The following is a 19088-nucleotide window of genomic DNA, read 5'->3' as shown; positions in this document are numbered from 1 at the left end:
TGCCGGGACACACGTTTAAATCTATCGAAATTAACATTTACAGACATGTACTTAGTTATGGATAATTATCCGTCAAATAAAATACTTATTAATTCAGGAATTAAATTATGATTTTATAGTGCAAACTGAATTAATTTCGATATATGTAGCACGATTGAACCACGCTTACGTAATAATTTACTATGTAATATGCAATTAATTGTGGATGCACACCGATGGAGAAAATTTTTACCTAGATAAAAGTTCATTTCTTTTTACATTTTAATAGCATTAGAAATATTTGTTTAATTCTATGGAAACGAATATACAAAGAAGCAATTAAATATGTAAATGATTGATTTGGAGAAGGATTGATTGCAGAAATTACAACGGTGACGAGGGTAACTGGTCATACCTCTTCAGAAAAATAAATTTTATTCTCAGACGAAGGAAAACGAAGAATTGCCACGGTGTCTCGATAAAAGCAAGTTTCAAAATGAAAAATAATCCGTCTAATCTACGATTAGTTAAATATTAATTTAATATCCTCGTATCTTCTGTACCAATGGATATTGATAAATATTGAAAATTGGATGACACCAACCTTTCGTCATAACGTTGGCGAGGATATAGTCTTTCGGGCACTCTTTGACAAGATGCAGCTTTTGCCTCTGGGATTCGTCGTACCTGAAGGATAACGTTGTCGGTCGATGAAGATACGCAGCATCCTTGGTCTCGAAAAGTCTCCTATCAATTTCCGTGTCGTTTGCATATTCCATTTTCTTGCGAAGACGTTTTATCAATGGAGTCGTAGAATCGCTCAACGCGTCCTCTATGATGTCTCGCGAATTGGTCAAAATTGTCAGGCCTTAAAACGAAAGAAAAAAGAAAGGAAACAAGCCTTCATTCATACCCCAAGAAAAAGAGAGTAACAGCGAATCTATTGTGCAATTTACTATTTAATTCTACAAGTAAGAATCTATCATTTTTAATTAAACTCTGAAACGATTCATATAAAGGCAGAATGTGTACAGAAGAATTATTCAATCAGGCTTTGAAAAGAAAGAAAAAAGAAAAAAACAAGACTTCATTTACATACCAAGAAAAAAAGAGTAACAGTGAATTTGCAATTTACCATTTAATTCTACGAGCACGTACTCGAAGATGTCAACGGAATCCATAATTTTTAATTAAATTTCTCTGCAACGATTCATATCGAGGCAGAATGTATTTAAAAGAATTGTCGAGTATGCGTTGGAAAGGCTGTCACTGTTATGGAATTTTATTTGAGAACGTGTTATTTCCCTCGTGCCCTCCTTTCCCTCTATATTATTCATTCGCGAGAAAAATGTCGAGCGATAATATAGCACCGAGCAGTCTGTACAGGCGAAGTTACCAGATCTACTCAATCTCAGACGAAGATCAACAGGATCAGAGTTAAGCACTCACCACTCTTCTCGAGCTCCTCCAAAGTGTCGATGTCATTGTAATACAATCTCTTGCTGAAGCTGGACGCAAGCTGAGACGTGAACACACCATTCAGAATAAGGCTCAGCCACAAACTGCACATCAGCAGAAATCTCTCAGGGAACCAAGGATGGCTACGCTCAAAGGGTTGCACCAGTTGGAGAACCACCTTAGTCAAGTATTTGCCCAGCGACGCGAGACAGGATAAAGAGGCTCGCTTGAATCGTTTCCAATGCTGAGGTCCGTTTCCAAACTTTCGCGACGATTCAAGTGGATAAACCCTGTTATCAAAAGGAGAATACATCCTAAAATAAACGTCTTTCAAAATAATTTCGTGGCTATTCCGATTTAAAAAGCTAACTTGCTTGGTGAGTTAAATTTTATTGCTCCTAATAATCAACGTTTCCAAACCAAAAATGTTTACAGAGGAAAAAGGGTTGTCTCGAATAAATATAATAAAATTTTTAACAACGTTATGAAAAATTGCAGCGGAGGTTTATTTCTACACCATATTCGCAGCTGCTTGCTTTATGTTATCTCTTGTGTTTTTAGCAAAAATTAATATTGATCACATTCGTACGTTTCTTTTAGACTGCTGTTCCAATTATTCTTTTCTTCCATTTTCCACCGACCCCATTTTTCGCGACAGCGAATGAAAATCACGGTTACAGATAAAATATAGTATATTCAAATCCTTGCAAAGTCTGTTTTATTAGACACTTTATATGCTCACCCAAGCGCTTTCTGTTCCTTCTCGGAAATTGGGACGACTACAATGGTTCGACGTGGACGCTTCTCGAGCCTCCTTCTGTTTCCTAGCATGCTCGTATAGATCATCGTGAGCATAAAATGGCTGGAGAACGCGAGCAACCAGGTACCAAGGCTGAAGGTCTTGACGATGACCAAGTGGTCAGGAACTGGCGGAGCCTTTGGGACCAGGACGCAGAGCTTGTCGCTGGTGATGGCCGTCGTGAACTCGATCTGCCTGGTCAGGTAGTCCTTCACGAAGAACTGATTGAACGTAACGTCCGCGTACTCGTAGACCAGGTGACCCAGGGTCCCGTAAAACACGCCTTGGTCCTCCCAGCCGAACTTGTCCTTGGACGGTAACAGTACAGGTGTGATGTTCATCATTTTGGTGACCTCGTCCAGGTACATGTAGTCTATACCTTCGTACTTGTCCCCCGACATGAGCATCGTGGTCGACTTGAAGATGGAGATCTTCAGCGGGTAGAGCTCGAAGCTACGTCTCTGATCGTCGAAGAAGTCCGAGACGTCCGTCGCGTTAGGATGATCGACCATCAGAAAGTCGTCGTCGTTGACCTTGACGCAGAACCAATCGCAGCTACTGTTCAAGAGCTGTTTGATGTGGCTACCAGCGTACTGGAAGGGGTCGTAGCGTATCGCTTTGTCCTCCGTGAAGAAGATCAGTCTGTAGACTCTTCTGAACCTCCAGAGTCTCTCGAACGCCCATCTACAGAAACGTTTGTCGTCGAAAGTGTCCGATAGTTGGTGACGTTTTCCCTGGAGGAAGTAGACGTTCTCCGGATGCCAGAACGAGACCAAGTACGGCGAACCGAGGATGTCCCTGAGGTGGTCGGTGTTCGAAAACAGCAGCAACACACAATTCCCAGACTCGATGGTCTGATTGGCGCGTTTCGCGGTCGTGTTCATCAGAGACATCAGGTGTTTGAGCGTGATCAGTCTGGTGGAAACGTTGAGACGGTCTAAGGCAACATGGGGGAAGTTCAGAGCGTCGTCGTCGAAATCGTCGAAGACGACGGTCAGCATCCCTGTGTTGCTCGCCTTCGCCCACTTCTCCAGGAACGGGTATACGGAGGAGTAGTCGCTCGATTGATTTGGAACGACGAACTCACAAGCGACGTACAAAAGAAAGCTCGAAGATAGGAGGATCGTTGGTAGCTTCATGGACATCTTCTGGAAATAGAAAATTTTTTTTTCTGTTTGCCATTTTAACGTAGTCAATTTAAATATTTTATTTTAAAGGTAGATACAGGTATCTTGAGTGCCAGGAAGTTCTTTTTTTTTTAAGAGGGACGTGTATCGAAAGTTAATTAATTTAATTTCGCGATTGAATATCTTTATTTCCGTATCGTATCTATCGTTCTATTAATTTTGATAATAGCGAAGGATTAGTGAGATATCGTTTCGGAAAATACATCAAGCTGTCGAGGCATTGAATCGACGATCGGGAAACGAAAGGTAATCCCGCGATTTGATGAAACTACGTTTCAACGAAGGACGAGTTAATTCACCCGACTCAATAAGGTTGCTAGTGGACGCTGGAGTTTCCGATGCTGGTTGCAGATCGCAAATTTGCTCGCGAATAGAGTCAACATTTTCTCTGAAAACAGTTTAAAGAACCACGGCAAACAGGATTTGTCAGGATTCGTTTAGAAAAGTTCAACACTTTCATTAAAACGTGTCTTTTAACAGGTTTTCTTCTTTTGTATTCAACAATAGAAAATATTTTAAATAAGTTTTATGGTAACCATCACTGTTCTTTTGTTTCGAATCGATCTGTTCGCGTTGAAAGAGATTCAGAGAACAGAGAATAGAAACGAGTTGTCTTTCGAATCTTCGTTTCGTTACCAGAAATGTCTTCGGGGACACGACCCATTTTGCTAGATTTAACTCTGCGAATTATTCACACCGGAATAATTGCTTCGATGTTTCGACGACGGGTAATTTCACGTTCGCCGTATCCATCGGTTTCCTCAGAAGAAATTTTCTGATGCTAATTTACCGGAAAAAGAAACAGTTCCTTTCTTAACACCTTGATACTTTCGAGCAAGATACAGTGAATGCATTACGTTTGGGTATTTGTGTCTCAATTAGTCACGCGCTTATTCGGGATTAGCGTCTTAAAGTTAGGAAAGGGACTGACTTTTATAAATCCTTTTTTATTTTTTTCTCTTTAACTTTCCAATACCTACAAACTAACGTTCTTTAATTGAAATTTTTTTTAGAAATGATCAAAGCTAGGAAACAGATGTAATTTAAACTTGTAGAGTTTACAGAGATCAAAGTAGAAAATATTAAATCAATATTTTCCAAAGTAGTACAATATACACGGTACTCGGCCACCCCTAGGAAAAAATTTTAATGGGAGATTCTAGAGGCTAAAATAAGACGAAAATCAAGGATACTAATTTTTTCATTGAGGCATCGTTAAAAGGTTATAGAAACATATCCGGCCACACAGTATATTTTCGGTAAAGAATTTTTTTCTCGAAAATGGTTAGGATTTCGTGGGTATGTCTATTGATAAAAAATGATTGTAATTGACCCTTGCAACCAGAAATAATTTTTTTACAATGATTTGAAATTTTTCACTTTCGACAAAAAATTTGTACACTTATGAATTTTTTTTCGAAAGTGGATAGGATTTCGGGGGTATGTCTATTTATAAAAAATGCTTGTGATTTATCCCTGTAACTAAAAATAATTTTTTTAGAACGATTTGAAAATTTTTAATTTCGCCGAAAAATTTAGGCACCTACCCCCTGTCGATTTTTCATAAAAATTAGTTTTTCATTTTTGATAATTTTATGTGACGCCCTAGAGAAAAGTTGTCTAATACTTTTTTGTATGTACCCATGAGCTCTACTTCAGAAAAAAGTTTCATTGAAATATATTCACTATTGTAGGAGTTATGGCTGTTTGAAAATTGGACCATTTTTATGGGGTTTTTCTCATTTTGCGGTGTCAAGGACCAACTTTTCGAATATTTTTGTGATTTGTACATATTCTCCATCAAAATACGCGTAGTTTGCTTTTTTAAACATTAAAATCGTCCAATCCGTTCAGAAGTTATGATGTTTTAAAGATATGCATGAAATTTCAGTGAAACATATCAACGCTATGGTCAGACATGAAATTTTCGGTGATGAATTTTTTTCTTGAAACTGAGTAGGATTTCGGGGGTATGTCTGTTGACCAAAAATGCTTGCAATTGACCCCCGCAACAGAAAATAATTTTTCCGTGAATGATTTGAAATTTTTTACTTTAATTTTTTAATAACTTTTTAACGAATCCTCAATCAACAAATTGATATTCTTGATTTTCGTCTTATTTTGGCCTCTAGAATCTCCCATTAAAATTTGTCTTAGGGGTGCCCGAACACCCTGTATAATGAGGTTGAGGACACGAAAGAATGACGAATTTAATAGCCAAGAAACATATTATTTCTATATAATTTTGAACATGCCGCTCATCTCGTTCAGCAAATGCCACCGAAATTTCAGCCCGTGATAATTATACAAAATAATTGCAGCCTCGGCGTTGCTCGTAATTCAACCTCGAAACGCAATATGTTCTCGAACGCACACGAATTAGGGCGTTAAGTGGCTAAGATTACAGTTTCCGCGAATAAAGGGAGAACGAATTTGCAATTGTCTCAAGCTTTCTCACGTATAATTCAGCGGTGCCCGGCTCTTTGCAATTTCCACAAACGAAGCGACGGGATAATAAAGAATCGTGACGCTGCGAAACTTTTTGTCCGCTTCTTCTAGATGTATTTCGAGCAACGTTACTTTCATCTATTTTTCCACTCAACGGTTAGTTTGTTCTGAAATTTTCGTCAAGCTTGTCGACGAAAGTTTGGATTTCTTAACGGATTAACCGGAACGGGACACGATCCAGCACTTCGTCAAGATAAGGATTTATGGAATCAGCAACGCATCTTCTTTCCGATTCGCGACAAGCAAGATACATCTTCGGGGAAAAGCTCGTCGACTCTGAATTCTTTTTGCCGGTCTTTTTGCATCGTTTTATTGCTCTCACGCGCGCGACAATATACCTTAGAAGAGAGAATAAATCCCTCAAGGCAGAGAGGGAATTAAATAAACAGCTAGGATTAAAAAACTTAAAGTTTTGTATTTCTACTTTATTTCATTCTACGCGCTTTTCGTCATCCATTTCTTGCATCTACATTTTATATTCTTTATTTTCTAGTCTCTGTTTTTCAGTTCTCAATTTCTATTTCCTACCCTTTACTCTTCACTCTCGGCTCTCTGTGTACCCCTAATTAGAGATAGTAGCATGAGAGTGACAAATCTGCAGAAATGACAAAAATAACAAGAAAAATGTAAAGGATCCAGCGAGATGGAAAATCTAATGGATCGTGTCGCGTGTTTGACAGCCTTGCTTTATTTTCTACATTCTACTTTATATTCTCTATGTTTGTTTGAGCGATTGTTTTCATACTGTTACCGACATTCAAAGCGAAATTGCGAGTAATTTCATATGCACCAGACAATCGCTATTGGAACTTCTTCTCGACAAAACGAAACAGTTTGGAATTTCTTAGAAATTTACAGATCAAACGCTGTCCAGAAACGGACCACCGAATTTAGCCGTTATTTCACGGTAAATCAAAAGCTGATAGCACTTAGCAAATTAAATTTCGCGCACCATTGGCGGCTAATTGCTTCCGGAAATTATTAAATAGATTTTAATGGTAGGTTTTCGACGATAGTTTCGCGGATTTACGTTTTATTCGTGCTTGACGCTTAGAAATCGTCTCGTCTCCGCGATTAATATGGCAATTAATGGAACTGCGTGAATTATATTTTATGGATTTATCCCGAAATCGGTACTAGAATTTATTCGATTCTTTATTTTTTTATTGATTTTCTTGCAAGACAAGGATCCTTTCTTCGTTTGGATTTTGATGATTTTATAAAATTATTAAAAAAAATTTTTTTATCGTACAATTCTGACCAAACGAGAACCAGAGAAATCCAACTAGAAAATTTCGTCCGACAAGGACGTTCGTATTTTCCATATAGATTAACATATTTTTATGAAAATTTACGGAAATACTCTTCGAAGTTCGTACGTTTCATACACATACATGAAACATTTATATTAGGCATTTTGTATCGTTAGAAAAGATTTTAAAACCGAAAAATATGCATGTATTTCTAGCACATTGCTCTGACTATCCAACAAGAGCAAACATAGAAAAGGAGAACTTTTCTTGGTTAACGGAATTATTAATAAAGATCCTCGAAACGAGCGGATATCCTTTTTCGCTTCTCGTGTCCAAGATAAATTATTGTCCAGCGTCGACGAACGAGCTGTCGACCTACGCGCCGCAACTTTGTCAGGATCAGGATTTACAGGGACGTCGAGTTGCACACGTTTATGTCTTTTGTGCATATCGCACCGCCGCGAAAGCGTCTCAGAATTTCATTTGTGTTCCACTCACGCGGAAAGCAGGAATTCGTTTGTTTCTTCGGATCGACGACGTCAGCTCCTCGGGCGTAGCTTCAGTCAGGATTACATTCACAATGGCGAGAAGATCGATACGGAAAAAAGTAGATGCAAATTTTATGGATGCTGAAAGTTAGAAGCACATGGACATCGATAAAATCTTTTTTTATTTTAACATCGAACGACGCGTACGTGTTTGGAGGGGCCGTGTATTTCGCGTAGAAATCAAGAATTATTCGAAAGAATATTTTTAAATTCGCTGCTTCGACGATTAATCGAAAGAATAGTTTGAAAAGGGTTCGACGTAGATTAATGACAAAGAGGAGAGTTTTTCTCCTTTATTGGAAATAGATACATACGGATGTGCAGCAGCTGGAAAGTACGCCAGGTCACATTTTATCGACGATTACTACCCTAAATTGTTGAATTATGAGGACTATCGGACTCTGCAGTTATTGGCAGTTTTTAATTGATTTTAACTAAAAATTGGATCCGCAGTGTTATTAACTTCCCAATCGCGTACTCGATGAAATTTTTTCCAATCGTTGGATCCAACGTTTTATTCGGCTATCGGTTTTTTTTTAAACATCTTTATGCAGATTTGCATTGATTGCACATATTTTTATTGAGATACGTATACATTCGTATCGTTACATTAATCAAATTCGATATAAATTGCCAACGAATAATATTTCAGTTTTGTAACTTTAAATATGAAGTCTGAAGGACTTGTGGCGTCGCCTCCCATGCTCGCCACCAGAAGAGTCGCGCTCTCACAAGCACTCGACCGACCCCTCGATTGCTATTCCTCGATCGACTTCCCAAAATCCCAGTCGTCTAAGGCAGGGCCTGCTAGGAAGCCTTACTGATGAGTTCACTAGCAGGCCCTCCTCCTTTCCTTTTCTGTCCTCCTACGATTCTCACAAGTTTCTACACCGCAGCGACACAGCGCCCCACAAACTAATCCAAGGATGTTTTGTTATTAACTCGAATAATGGAGGTTCTACTGTGTTTTGGAAGCCACCTTCTCGATGATAAGGTACGAAAGCCCCGCAGAAATTCACCGGTTGCCCTCTCCCTCCTGTATATTTACAGGTACTTGATCAAATTTCTTCCCGTCCCCTTGGACAGCTTGTTATTCACAAATAACATCGTTCCCGATACTAGGAGCGATGCTGATTTGCATTCAGATCGCCTGGAACGATTGTGCGTTCGATACCAAGCAATAGCGATAGGGCTGAAAAATATTTAGATACCATCGATACATTTACGTTACAAATTGATTCCCTGTGTTCCACAGCCTTAAAGTTCTCATACGATGTTTATTTCGATTAAGATTTAGCAGTAGAATTACTTGCTCTCGAGTATCTATAAAAACATTTCTCTTAACCAATGTTCATATTTTATTTTACAAACTGGTTTTGTACATAATTCTTCGCCTGTGATTAAAATTTTAATTTTATACATGACCTTTTAGTCAACAGACTGCACGTAATAACTTTCATAATTAGTACGATTTACATAACTACCGAATGTAATTTAAATCATTATGACGGAAATAGTATATTATAATTTAGATATTGGTTGCATCTAAATACCATTATAAGTGGATCACGTTTTTTGTAGAATAATGAAAGCTTAATGAAAATCTTTCACTTTTATAATTCCGTAGTCTATGCATTTTTACTTGTTGAATTAATTAATTACTTTTATATACCCAACACCGGTTAAGAGTTAGAGACACGCTAACGCACGGTGATAATGAAAATATTAATCTAATCTCAAAGTTGCAGCTGAAGATGATTAAATAAACTAAAAACGAAGAAACTTCGAGCGAAGGACGTCCCACTATTCCGTCGTGAATTTCCGCGTTCTCGATCGCACAATGGTTGTCGCGTGCAACAATATGCACGGAGGGATTGCGTAAACAGGAAACGCAGAGTTTTATCACCGATATTATGTCAATTGCAAATACGTTGGTCGCCTAGAGTTCGTTTTTCCAACGAGAAATACGAGCCTTTCGCGAGGAATACCGACAAAGAAGCGAGAAAAACTTACGGGATATTCTTCCTGCGTTGCTAACGAGCTTCCGGAAGAACGTGATAACTCGAGACTGTCGCATCGACGGGGCAAAAAAGTGTGGCAAAATATGGCGGTACGAATCGTTCGACGCCACTCGAGACGAACTTCGCCGCGATACTGAAACTTAAACTGAAACTCCATAGAGCAGACGTTCCTGTCAGAATCTAAAATCCGATAAGTGGATAATAAAGAGGGTCGATATCGTACCGATCTACCCACGGACGAAAAAGTCCCCGGTACACCTTATGTTCGTTGCCCTAACGGATCATAATCTCTACTCGCAGTCCGGTAGAACTCGAGAATACGTGCATAAATTCGCTTTCTGTAAACAGACTTTATTTGGCGAATAACGATCGTAAAATATTTATTTCTGTACGTATAAAAAAATTACGAAGATTCGAAACAAGAAATCGTGACGCGTTGGAGCAGCGAGCATAAGGTGGGCGTAGACTTTTTTCGATCGAGCGTATCTTCCTTTTTAGTTGCGCGAGCGTGTGCGTCATTTTAAATAGGAATTGAAGGATATATTTCTGTTTGCTAACGATACGTATCATAATCGTGGGAGCTTGTATAATTTATTATCGTTGCTACGATCGTGGGTGTGTGATACAGCATAATTTAGAGCGGTGACCGTCGAACGAACCTTTGAATTTTTAACTACGCTTGTACGTGTGTCGCGTGATTCAAAAGTATCAGAACGGTTCACGCGTAAATTTAAAAAACGATATTGAGTGGGTGAAAAATTTGGCTTAGTTTTTAATTGTCATGGAAGATAATATTTTGGGACAAAAGAATAGAGGAAATTACTTCCTGGTGAATTATTAGCAATTATTAACCGGGACACGATACCTCTAATCCAATTTCATTTTTGAGCTTAGAATCAGCCTCTAAAATATTTACAGTAAGCAAACAACTTTTATAGATGTAATAATTTTGTGAAGACTACTAATGCTATCAATGGATAGGTCACTAGTTCTATTTATATTTCGACGATGAAAAAGAAAGTTATTAAATTCGATCACGGTTATTATAAAAACGATAAAAATATATTTATTGTCAATGGCGAATAGGGGAGGTTTACCATTACACTTTCCAATTGTTGAAAACTTTAAGTACTAAAGTGTAGCGCTACGATTTTTTAACGATGACTTTGATTGTGTTTTCGCGTCTGACTAAGCCTTGGCTATACTACTGTACGTCGAATATCAGTTTCTACTACTTGCTCGTGGCGCGTCGTCGACGTTCGAAACGGGAAATACACCTCCAACTTGTTAATCTTCCTGATGGTATATAACTTTTGGTATCCCGTTCTGTAAAACAAACTTACACCAACGCGTTGGCTCTCGTAAGTCGAATGTTTACACCCACTAGAAAGACGAACTTCGATTGATTCAGGAAGAGCAGTCCATTTCGAATGCAAGTTAATTTTCTATTACTACTGGTTAATTGATACGTGGTATGACTCGTTGAAAAGTCGGATTAAATAATCCAACGAACTCTTTCGTTTTTATTTTAATCCTCCTCGACGATTGCTTTAATTTTACATTGAGTTTTAAAAAGCTTTGCTCTCTCAGCTTTCATAATTCATAAACGATTTAATATAGGGCTGTTTGCCTTTTCTGCAGAGGACGTTTTGGCCTCAGATGTACCATAGCCCGATATTGGTTTCCATGGGAAAAAGTTCGACATCGTGTAAGAAAGCAGTTCAGCAGATCACGTCTATTGAACTTCGACACCGGACTCGAAAGTAGTTTCCGTGGAACTTCGACAACGCGGAAGACCGTAAATTTTAACATGTTCCGAAACAAAATGTTAGAACGGTGGAAAGTTGTTCCACCAGCCGATTTTGATGAAAAATACATTGGAAACCTCAACGAGGAATTATTTAAAATTTCTTTAGACCTGTTATACATTTTAATGCACACGAATGTAAAGATTATTTATGAATACGATATAACTAATTTTTTTAAATGATAAACATCTGCTGAAGAAGATCTTAAAAGACGCAACACTAGATAACAAAATTAAAGAAGTTTAAGTTTCATTTCTTAGTGGATCGTAGAATTTGCTATTATAAGCTCTGTTCGGCAAAGTTTAATGGAAAATTTGTGATCGCGTAATCGATTCAGCTCCTTTCATCTTACTAAATTCGGTCACCACGTTCGACGAAATGTACACCAATTACGGATCAGTTTCGAAACTGTACGGAATCACAAGAACAGAGGAATCACTCATCCTACAATGTCTCTACCTTTGCGACATACAAGCGAGCTGTGCGTTCAACAGTAGTCAGAAGATCACGCGTTCTAAAATTCGAATGGTATCGTATTCCCGCGCGTCAAACGAGGTGTATCGTTCGAGAGGTACGAAAACGATACGTTTCGAGCAGAGTCGGGGAAAATTTTATTCGAATAATAGGTTACCAACAAAAACCAATTTATTCGATCAAACAGTTAAATTCCTTTCTGTCCCCTGTAATTTTGATATCCCGTTAACGAGTTGCAGATAAATAATTGTTTGCTTTTATTTGTTTTAATTCGTTTAAGCACCCGTTACAATTTCAAAGGTACAGAAATTATTTTATTCTTCCGTTCAAAGGTATCGAAAAACATTTAAAATTTTTATTTCGACAATTATTTTCACAGCTATTTGCATCCCAAAATGTGAAGGTGGTAGAAACAGCGTTAGATTCGTTGGCAAAATAGAGAATTTTAGGACGGTGGAACGCGCTGGGAATTTGGCTATCGTAAAAAATTTGATAAAAATTTGGGAAACGCTGCCCCAGACAACTCATCGTTTAGGAAATTCCCTGATCGCGCGTGTCCATCCGTCACGTACGAAAATTTCCTTTTTGATATTCTTGGCCACGCGCATCCGCGGCGACGCGAATAGTAAGTCTCTCGGAAAATGAAATTTGTCTACGTCGTCGGGACGCTCGAAGGCGTCTTCGACGTATAGAACCTGGCCACGATGATATCTCGATTATCGAATGGAGTCGTGTCCATCGAGACAGTCTGCGTTCGCTCGAGCGATTGCAATCGTCTCGAACGTACGATACACAACTTTTTTTCGCGAAACGACGTTCCGACGCGGCGGTGCGGACGCCAGGGATTTTCCGACGCTCGTGTTCAATGAGCCACGAAACAATGCCATCGTCCCCGTCTATTACACTGGAAATGAAATTTTTTTTGGGGCCAGACTGGACCGCGTTTGATGAACTTTTTGTCAGATTTTCCGTCGTTTGTCTTGTCCCTTCGCTCGGTTATAAGTCGAATACGAGGAATTTATTAATCCCATAGTCGAAACAATGACGTCCTTCAGTTATGCGAAGTTATTAAATTAGTAGTTTTTCCTGTTGCATAGTTTGCACCCGTGTTTTTTACGCATTTACATTATCAACCCCATTTTAATACATAGAAATAGTTTATTTTAAAATAAACGATTAATTTCGTGTTATTTTTGCTGGAAAATATTGCTTTCGAAAGAATTTAATTATTTCCAAACGTTATTGATAATTAAACGAAACTTTCAAATATTACCCGATTGATTCGTTCGGTGTTGTTTTTCTACTGAAATATTTGCATTTTGATGCGTAATTATGTGCCAATATTATTCGTAAATAAAATTTCGTTTAAAAGCGTGCATCGATCGTACTTTATATTTACTTAACTATGCAATTTGTTCGGTATAGCGACAACTCTTCCCAATTAACTTAATAAGTGTGTTATAATAATACTTATACCTGCAAAGCACAGCGTATTGTTTGTTCGATTAAACATTTCGAGAAGGGAAGGGTAAAATACCATTTACCATTCAACGAAGGAAAATAATGATTCTGTTCGTATTATTTACGCCAGAAATTTGGTTCTAATTGTTTTATCCACACCGTTAATTCAATTTATGCAAGCAGTTAAACAAAAAATTCAATGATTATTAACATTAGCGAATACGATAATAATCCAGTAAAATCACCAATATGGTTTTAATCGTCGCTCGCTATTATTTAAAAAACTATTATTTAATCAAAATGAAATACGAGGATCACCTCAGGGAGGGGGTGCAGAAAGTGAATAAATTTTTTTATTAAATAACTTTATTAAATAATTTTACTTCAAAATGGACCTTCCTTCCTGTTTCATTTTTAATGAATTTTTTAACGGATAACGAGAGGTGGGAAATATTTCGAAGGTTACTCAAAAGCCCCCTTTTCTAAAATCAATAATTACCGTCCAGTTTAATGTTCGTATACTTATCGGTCTCTGATCGTATAATTAGTTTCTACGGGATGCGTCGAAATCGTATCGATAAACAAGATCTTTGTTGACACAGAAATTCCCTCAAGTATCGAGCGCCCGTAATTGTCTGCTAATGAGGGCAATAATTTAATTGGTCCCTTCCAAAAATTCCATAGTAATTCCGATTACTATGGAATTTTTCGCTCGAACGGATAGGCCGACCGATTTGTCGGATTAACAGTTATGAAAATGGATTCAATTGAGCACAGCAACGCGATGATAATTTGTTGCCGGCCAATTGGCTCGATCATGTTTGTAGAGAGATTTGATTATAAGCCGGTGAGAACAATCGCGTAATTGGCGTTCGATAGAAAAAAATGAAAGGGTAATAGTTCGTATCAATTGTAAAGAGCCCCGATTCGATTTTCATGCTTAATCAGAACGTCTGTGTTCTAGCATTAATTGCCTATTCGAGTGGAGAATGGTCGATTGAAAGGTGGAATTTAAAGAAAACTTTGGCTATTGTTAGCAAAAAGTAATTATTGGTAGAGAGCAAAAAAAAATAATCACTCGAAGACGACGTTCGAAATAGAATTGGAGAACTTCAAAAACTCGATTTTCTTTAATCATTGTAAATCTAAAGACATTAGGAGTATAATGATTAAATACAAGGAGAAAATATATATTGTAGGGACTGACCAGTAAAGTAAACAAATTTACAGTTTGTCAACCAGTGACAAAACTTAAAAAATACATTCTGTACAATATTGTGGGCAAAGATCTTCGATAACATTGAAACTAACGTGATTCTTTGATTAGAAGGACATCGATTATCGTTTATTGCCTTAGTCACAGTAATTGGACATTGAAATTACATTTGTCACGATTTCTGTCCCGGTGCTCGATACATTTAATCCCCTTTAACGACAAAGGTTCCGTCCTGATCGAATCGTTTCAATAGTCGGGCATCCGCGTCAGAATATCGAGTACTCGATTCGTTAATGTTCTTTTTGCATCTCGAGGAAGCTTAGTTGCTAAGGACTAGTAATGGTAATTCGCAAGGGAATTCAAAGAACTGAATAAACCATTGTGAGCGTGTACGCGTGTTCGTGTAACGAAAATCTCTGCTATGGTCTTACAAGGGAAGCGCAGCGCGGCGAGTCGGAAATGCCAAGGAAAGAAAATGAAAGGAAAGTAAATCAAATGTCATTTCATATTTTAGACGGAGTCCTTTTACTGTGTCGTGAGTAGGTTTCGCTGCTTTTTTCCATTTCTAAGGGCCTTTCCCTTCCACCGGACGCCGGTGGATGTAAAAGGAAACGATGGCTGCAGTCGTGCGATTTTTCTTCCGATAAGGGAAGACTGAGAACTGTCAGGCGACGATTTTCTTGAAACTCAAAGTGAATATTCATTGCTTCGATATAAGATCTTTCGTTTTCCATTTTAACCTATATATTTATGCGAAAATATATCTTTAAGCCCTTCAGATAGAACCCTTAAGGTAGATCTTTCGTAGTACGATAAAGTTGGTCGTTTAAATTTTAGTAATTTTTGAAGGACTCACTTACTAGATTAAAATAAAAATCAACGGGAAAGAGGTTATTAAATTAGTAGGGTAAATATACGTTTAAATGTACGAATATTGATTCATACTTCCGCGAAAGGTAAGATAGCAAACACGTGGTGTGTGTAGAGGGATGGTCGTAAAGAAGGTAATCAACTAAGATCGAAATGTTGATTTAGTAAGGATTCAAATATTATTCTACTAAATAATAATCTTACTAAATATTATTCTGAATAATTTTAGCTTATGTAAATATTAAATTATAAAAGGTAAAACCTTGCTTATAAAAAATTATTCTAAAAGAATGTTATTTAAAAAGAAATTTAATTTTTAACTTTTTAACGGCTTGGGCATCGCCACAAGTAGAAGTGATGAGCTATGATCAGACGCGCCATTCAAATCGTATTCACACGGTGTCTAAGAAATTTTCGAGATTAATTATTTCGAAAACGAAGCATTCTACGTATAAAATTTCATTCTAAATTTTCGACTTACATTTTGACTAATTTGAGGCTCGAAGCTAGATGAAAACCCCAGACATTCTCATTAATTATTTTAGCAGAAAATGATAGATCGCGAGGGAAAGAAACGATTTATTAAAGTCAAATTCAATTAAGTACGTTTCTTGTGGGAATGCAAATTAGTTTGCAACACAGTGACGGCTGTTTTATAATATAAATTACAGCTGTTACGTTATTAATATATTAGAAGATACGAATCCCGTGGCAGATTTAAATAAATGATCAATATTAATTCTTGTCAAGAAGATACAGTTTTCCTCGGTACGTATATACGCGCGTAGAAAATATTATTTTATTCAGAGGAAAGTGATATTCGGACTTTCAGCGCATGTTATATTCATATATTCATATTTCGAGAGAACTGATTCAAATTTTCCTCCGACGCGACGTTTAGACTTCCCTTTCAGAAATATTTAATTCAAGAGGTGTTTATGCGTACACTTTTTCAAATGAAACTCCTAAATACAAAAATTTTTTCTACAGAGAATGAAAATAAACTATATTTCAATGGAAAGTCTCAATTTCTTGTATCACTTTACGAAACAGTAAATAGCGTTCGAACGATATACCAAATTTAACCGACTGCAGAGTAAATCTATACAACACTAGAAAAATCAAGAAAAAAGATACTCGCAATAAAAATTGCAACCGATGCTTGTATCAACATTCGACGACCGTTGTAAAAACATTCACCCCTGCTATTTTTTTTTCAAAATTCCACACAGAGCTGTTTTTAGAGTAGCTTCGTGTTTCCCGGTGTTTGCCAGTAGATTCCTTGACATTCTACGTCGTCCCTGAAACCGATTTTGCATAATTAAGTGCATCAACGCCGGTAGCCTCGTTGACGAGACAAAGAACTTTTTTGCAAATGGGTCTCCATGGTAGAACCTCTAATAGCGAGCATAGATGCTGGGCGTCGAAGGAGCATGAGTATCGCGCAGGCTCTTTCCTGGAGAGAGAGAAACAGGACACTGAGAGGGAGCAAAGGATCCTCGTGAATTTTCACCAGTATCCCCGTGACCATCAAACAGAGTCCTCGACGCGCATCATTCGTTCGCCGCGGTGGTTTCCGTTAACCTGTTGCCACCAGACGCGTCGAAACGATCCCGACGATAGTGTTCGGTAAATTCGACGACACAGATGAATGTCGATCGGTCTCCATTGACGGGAACGTTATGGTAATTAAAGGGAAATCACGATGCAACGTGCACGTGTTGGATAAATTGGTGCCTACCTCTACCATTAACGTGCTCGTTGTGTAAGCAAATTTGAATGATTTTGAAATCTTTGAGACTTGCGTGAAATTTATCGATACTGCGCATATAGTGCAATTATTATTGTAAATATATTAACAATTTCGAGTCTTTGACAGTTTGGCTTTCGTGTAATCGATAATGTGTATTAAAAGGCTAAAATAATATTTAATCACAATTTATTGACGCTCAGCGTGAATTTCATCCCTAAAAATCTGCGATACATTTTACTTTGTACATATATCATATACGTAAACATTGCATTGGAAACACGAGTTTCGGAATGGGGAACAGGAGGTAATTAGATAATTACAATTTATTTTGAATCTGGAACTCCTTCGTCCTTATGAATAAATAAATTAATGGATTGTTGAAATATCGAATTGCTCGCTTTGGATGTCAATAGATTGTAATTGTTTATTATTTTCTTCTTTGTGATTCCCTTTGTGTGTCAACAATTATTGAAATTGACGAGGAAGCCCTTAATATAAACAATTACCAACGTTTTTCTTACATTTTATTCTATGTTTTTGTATATACAAAATCTTTTATTGAATGCCTTCCACAAATACGGTATAATTTTAGGTTTGCAGAAAATTATGCTAATTACATTTTTCTCAACTTTGGTCTATCATCCATATGGTTAATTTTGATTCGAGTCGTCGATTTCGAGGCCAGAGCAGTCTTTTTAAACCATGGCTATTTGTTTGAAAAATAATTGTTTTAATGCCATTCATTTCGCGATCATTCTTTGCTGTTTCCCTAACGTTCTCGCCAAAGTAACCTGTTGCTTAGCAATCTGCTACAGACCAATTTATAAAAGAGACAAGGAAGAGGCTGGCTAAACTGTCGCGACTTCGTCGAGAGTTACGGACTTAACGGTTCCACCCGTGTTGTGGTCGGGAGTTTCGGGATCAGTGTAGATCCAAGCGGAAAAGAAAGACGCGCTCCGTTTTGGAAATGCTCTTCAACGAGTGAATTACAGTTGAATTGTTACCGCCTTGAATGTGCCGCCATTGTTCCCGACAATAGAAACCCAAGGGAACTAACACGGTAAGTGCTTAATGCGCGCATCTATAATGATTCTCGAGTGGTTGTCGAAATAGAAATTCATCGTTTCGCTTCTAAAATTTACTAGCTTCGATCTCTACCGAATGTAAAATAAAATTAGAGTACGCGAATTGGAAACTAATATTAAGATATACCGTAATAAATTTTTCTAGATTTTCTAACGTTATTTTTATACAATTTTATTCTCTCGAAATTCTTTCGCGTTTCATATTATTTTTCTGAAAAATCGAAAATATATACTGTAAGATTTTCCTCCACGATTTTTTTATTTACGTTTGAAAGGAAACTACATAGTACAGCCCAGATCCTAGACATTCTGCATTCTATAACATTTCAAACGACTCGTACACGTTTCGTCGCTTTGTCGAAGACTGTCAGAGGTAACAAAAGATTCCAGTTTTTTTTTGAGAAGTTCGTGCTTCGGCGAGTTCTGTTGAATAACAGTCCCATTCGAAGTTTCAAGGTAAATTTCTAGCAGAAAGAGGATGTGAGTTTCGCTACCGTTCCGTTAATAATGCACTCCGAAGTTCTTGGCGAATGTTCTTGCGCCGTTGCAACATTATCTGTTATGGAGCCTTAATACAAAAAAAAGAGGAATATCGACCCGGTGCGAAAACTTAATAATTAAATTGCACGGTTCACGGAAGTCTCGCGTGAACTTCTTTTTATTCCGGA

General features: G+C 37.6%; 1 protein-coding gene across 2 annotated transcripts in view; it reads right to left on the bottom strand.

Moving 5' to 3' along the window:
- Window positions 1-19088, bottom strand: part of LOC143350105 (uncharacterized) — a 67619-nt gene that overhangs the window by 16039 nt on the left and 32492 nt on the right. For both annotated transcript variants that reach the window (XM_076781932.1, XM_076781933.1), the window contains exons 2-4: window positions 2180-3384; window positions 1429-1727; window positions 584-847 (exon numbers count right to left, since the gene is read on the bottom strand). In XM_076781932.1, coding sequence (XP_076638047.1) covers window positions 584-847; window positions 1429-1727; window positions 2180-3381 — 1765 coding nt within the window. In that variant the 5' untranslated portion in view covers window positions 3382-3384. The remainder of the gene's footprint in view (window positions 1-583; window positions 848-1428; window positions 1728-2179; window positions 3385-19088) is intronic.

The sequence above is a fragment of the Colletes latitarsis genome, chromosome 14 (assembly GCF_051014445.1).
Source record: "Colletes latitarsis isolate SP2378_abdomen chromosome 14, iyColLati1, whole genome shotgun sequence".
NCBI classification, from domain to species: Eukaryota; Metazoa; Arthropoda; class Insecta; order Hymenoptera; family Colletidae; genus Colletes; species Colletes latitarsis.
The sequence above is the reverse complement of the archived record's forward strand: the minus strand, read 5'-3'. Positions and strand labels throughout refer to the sequence as shown.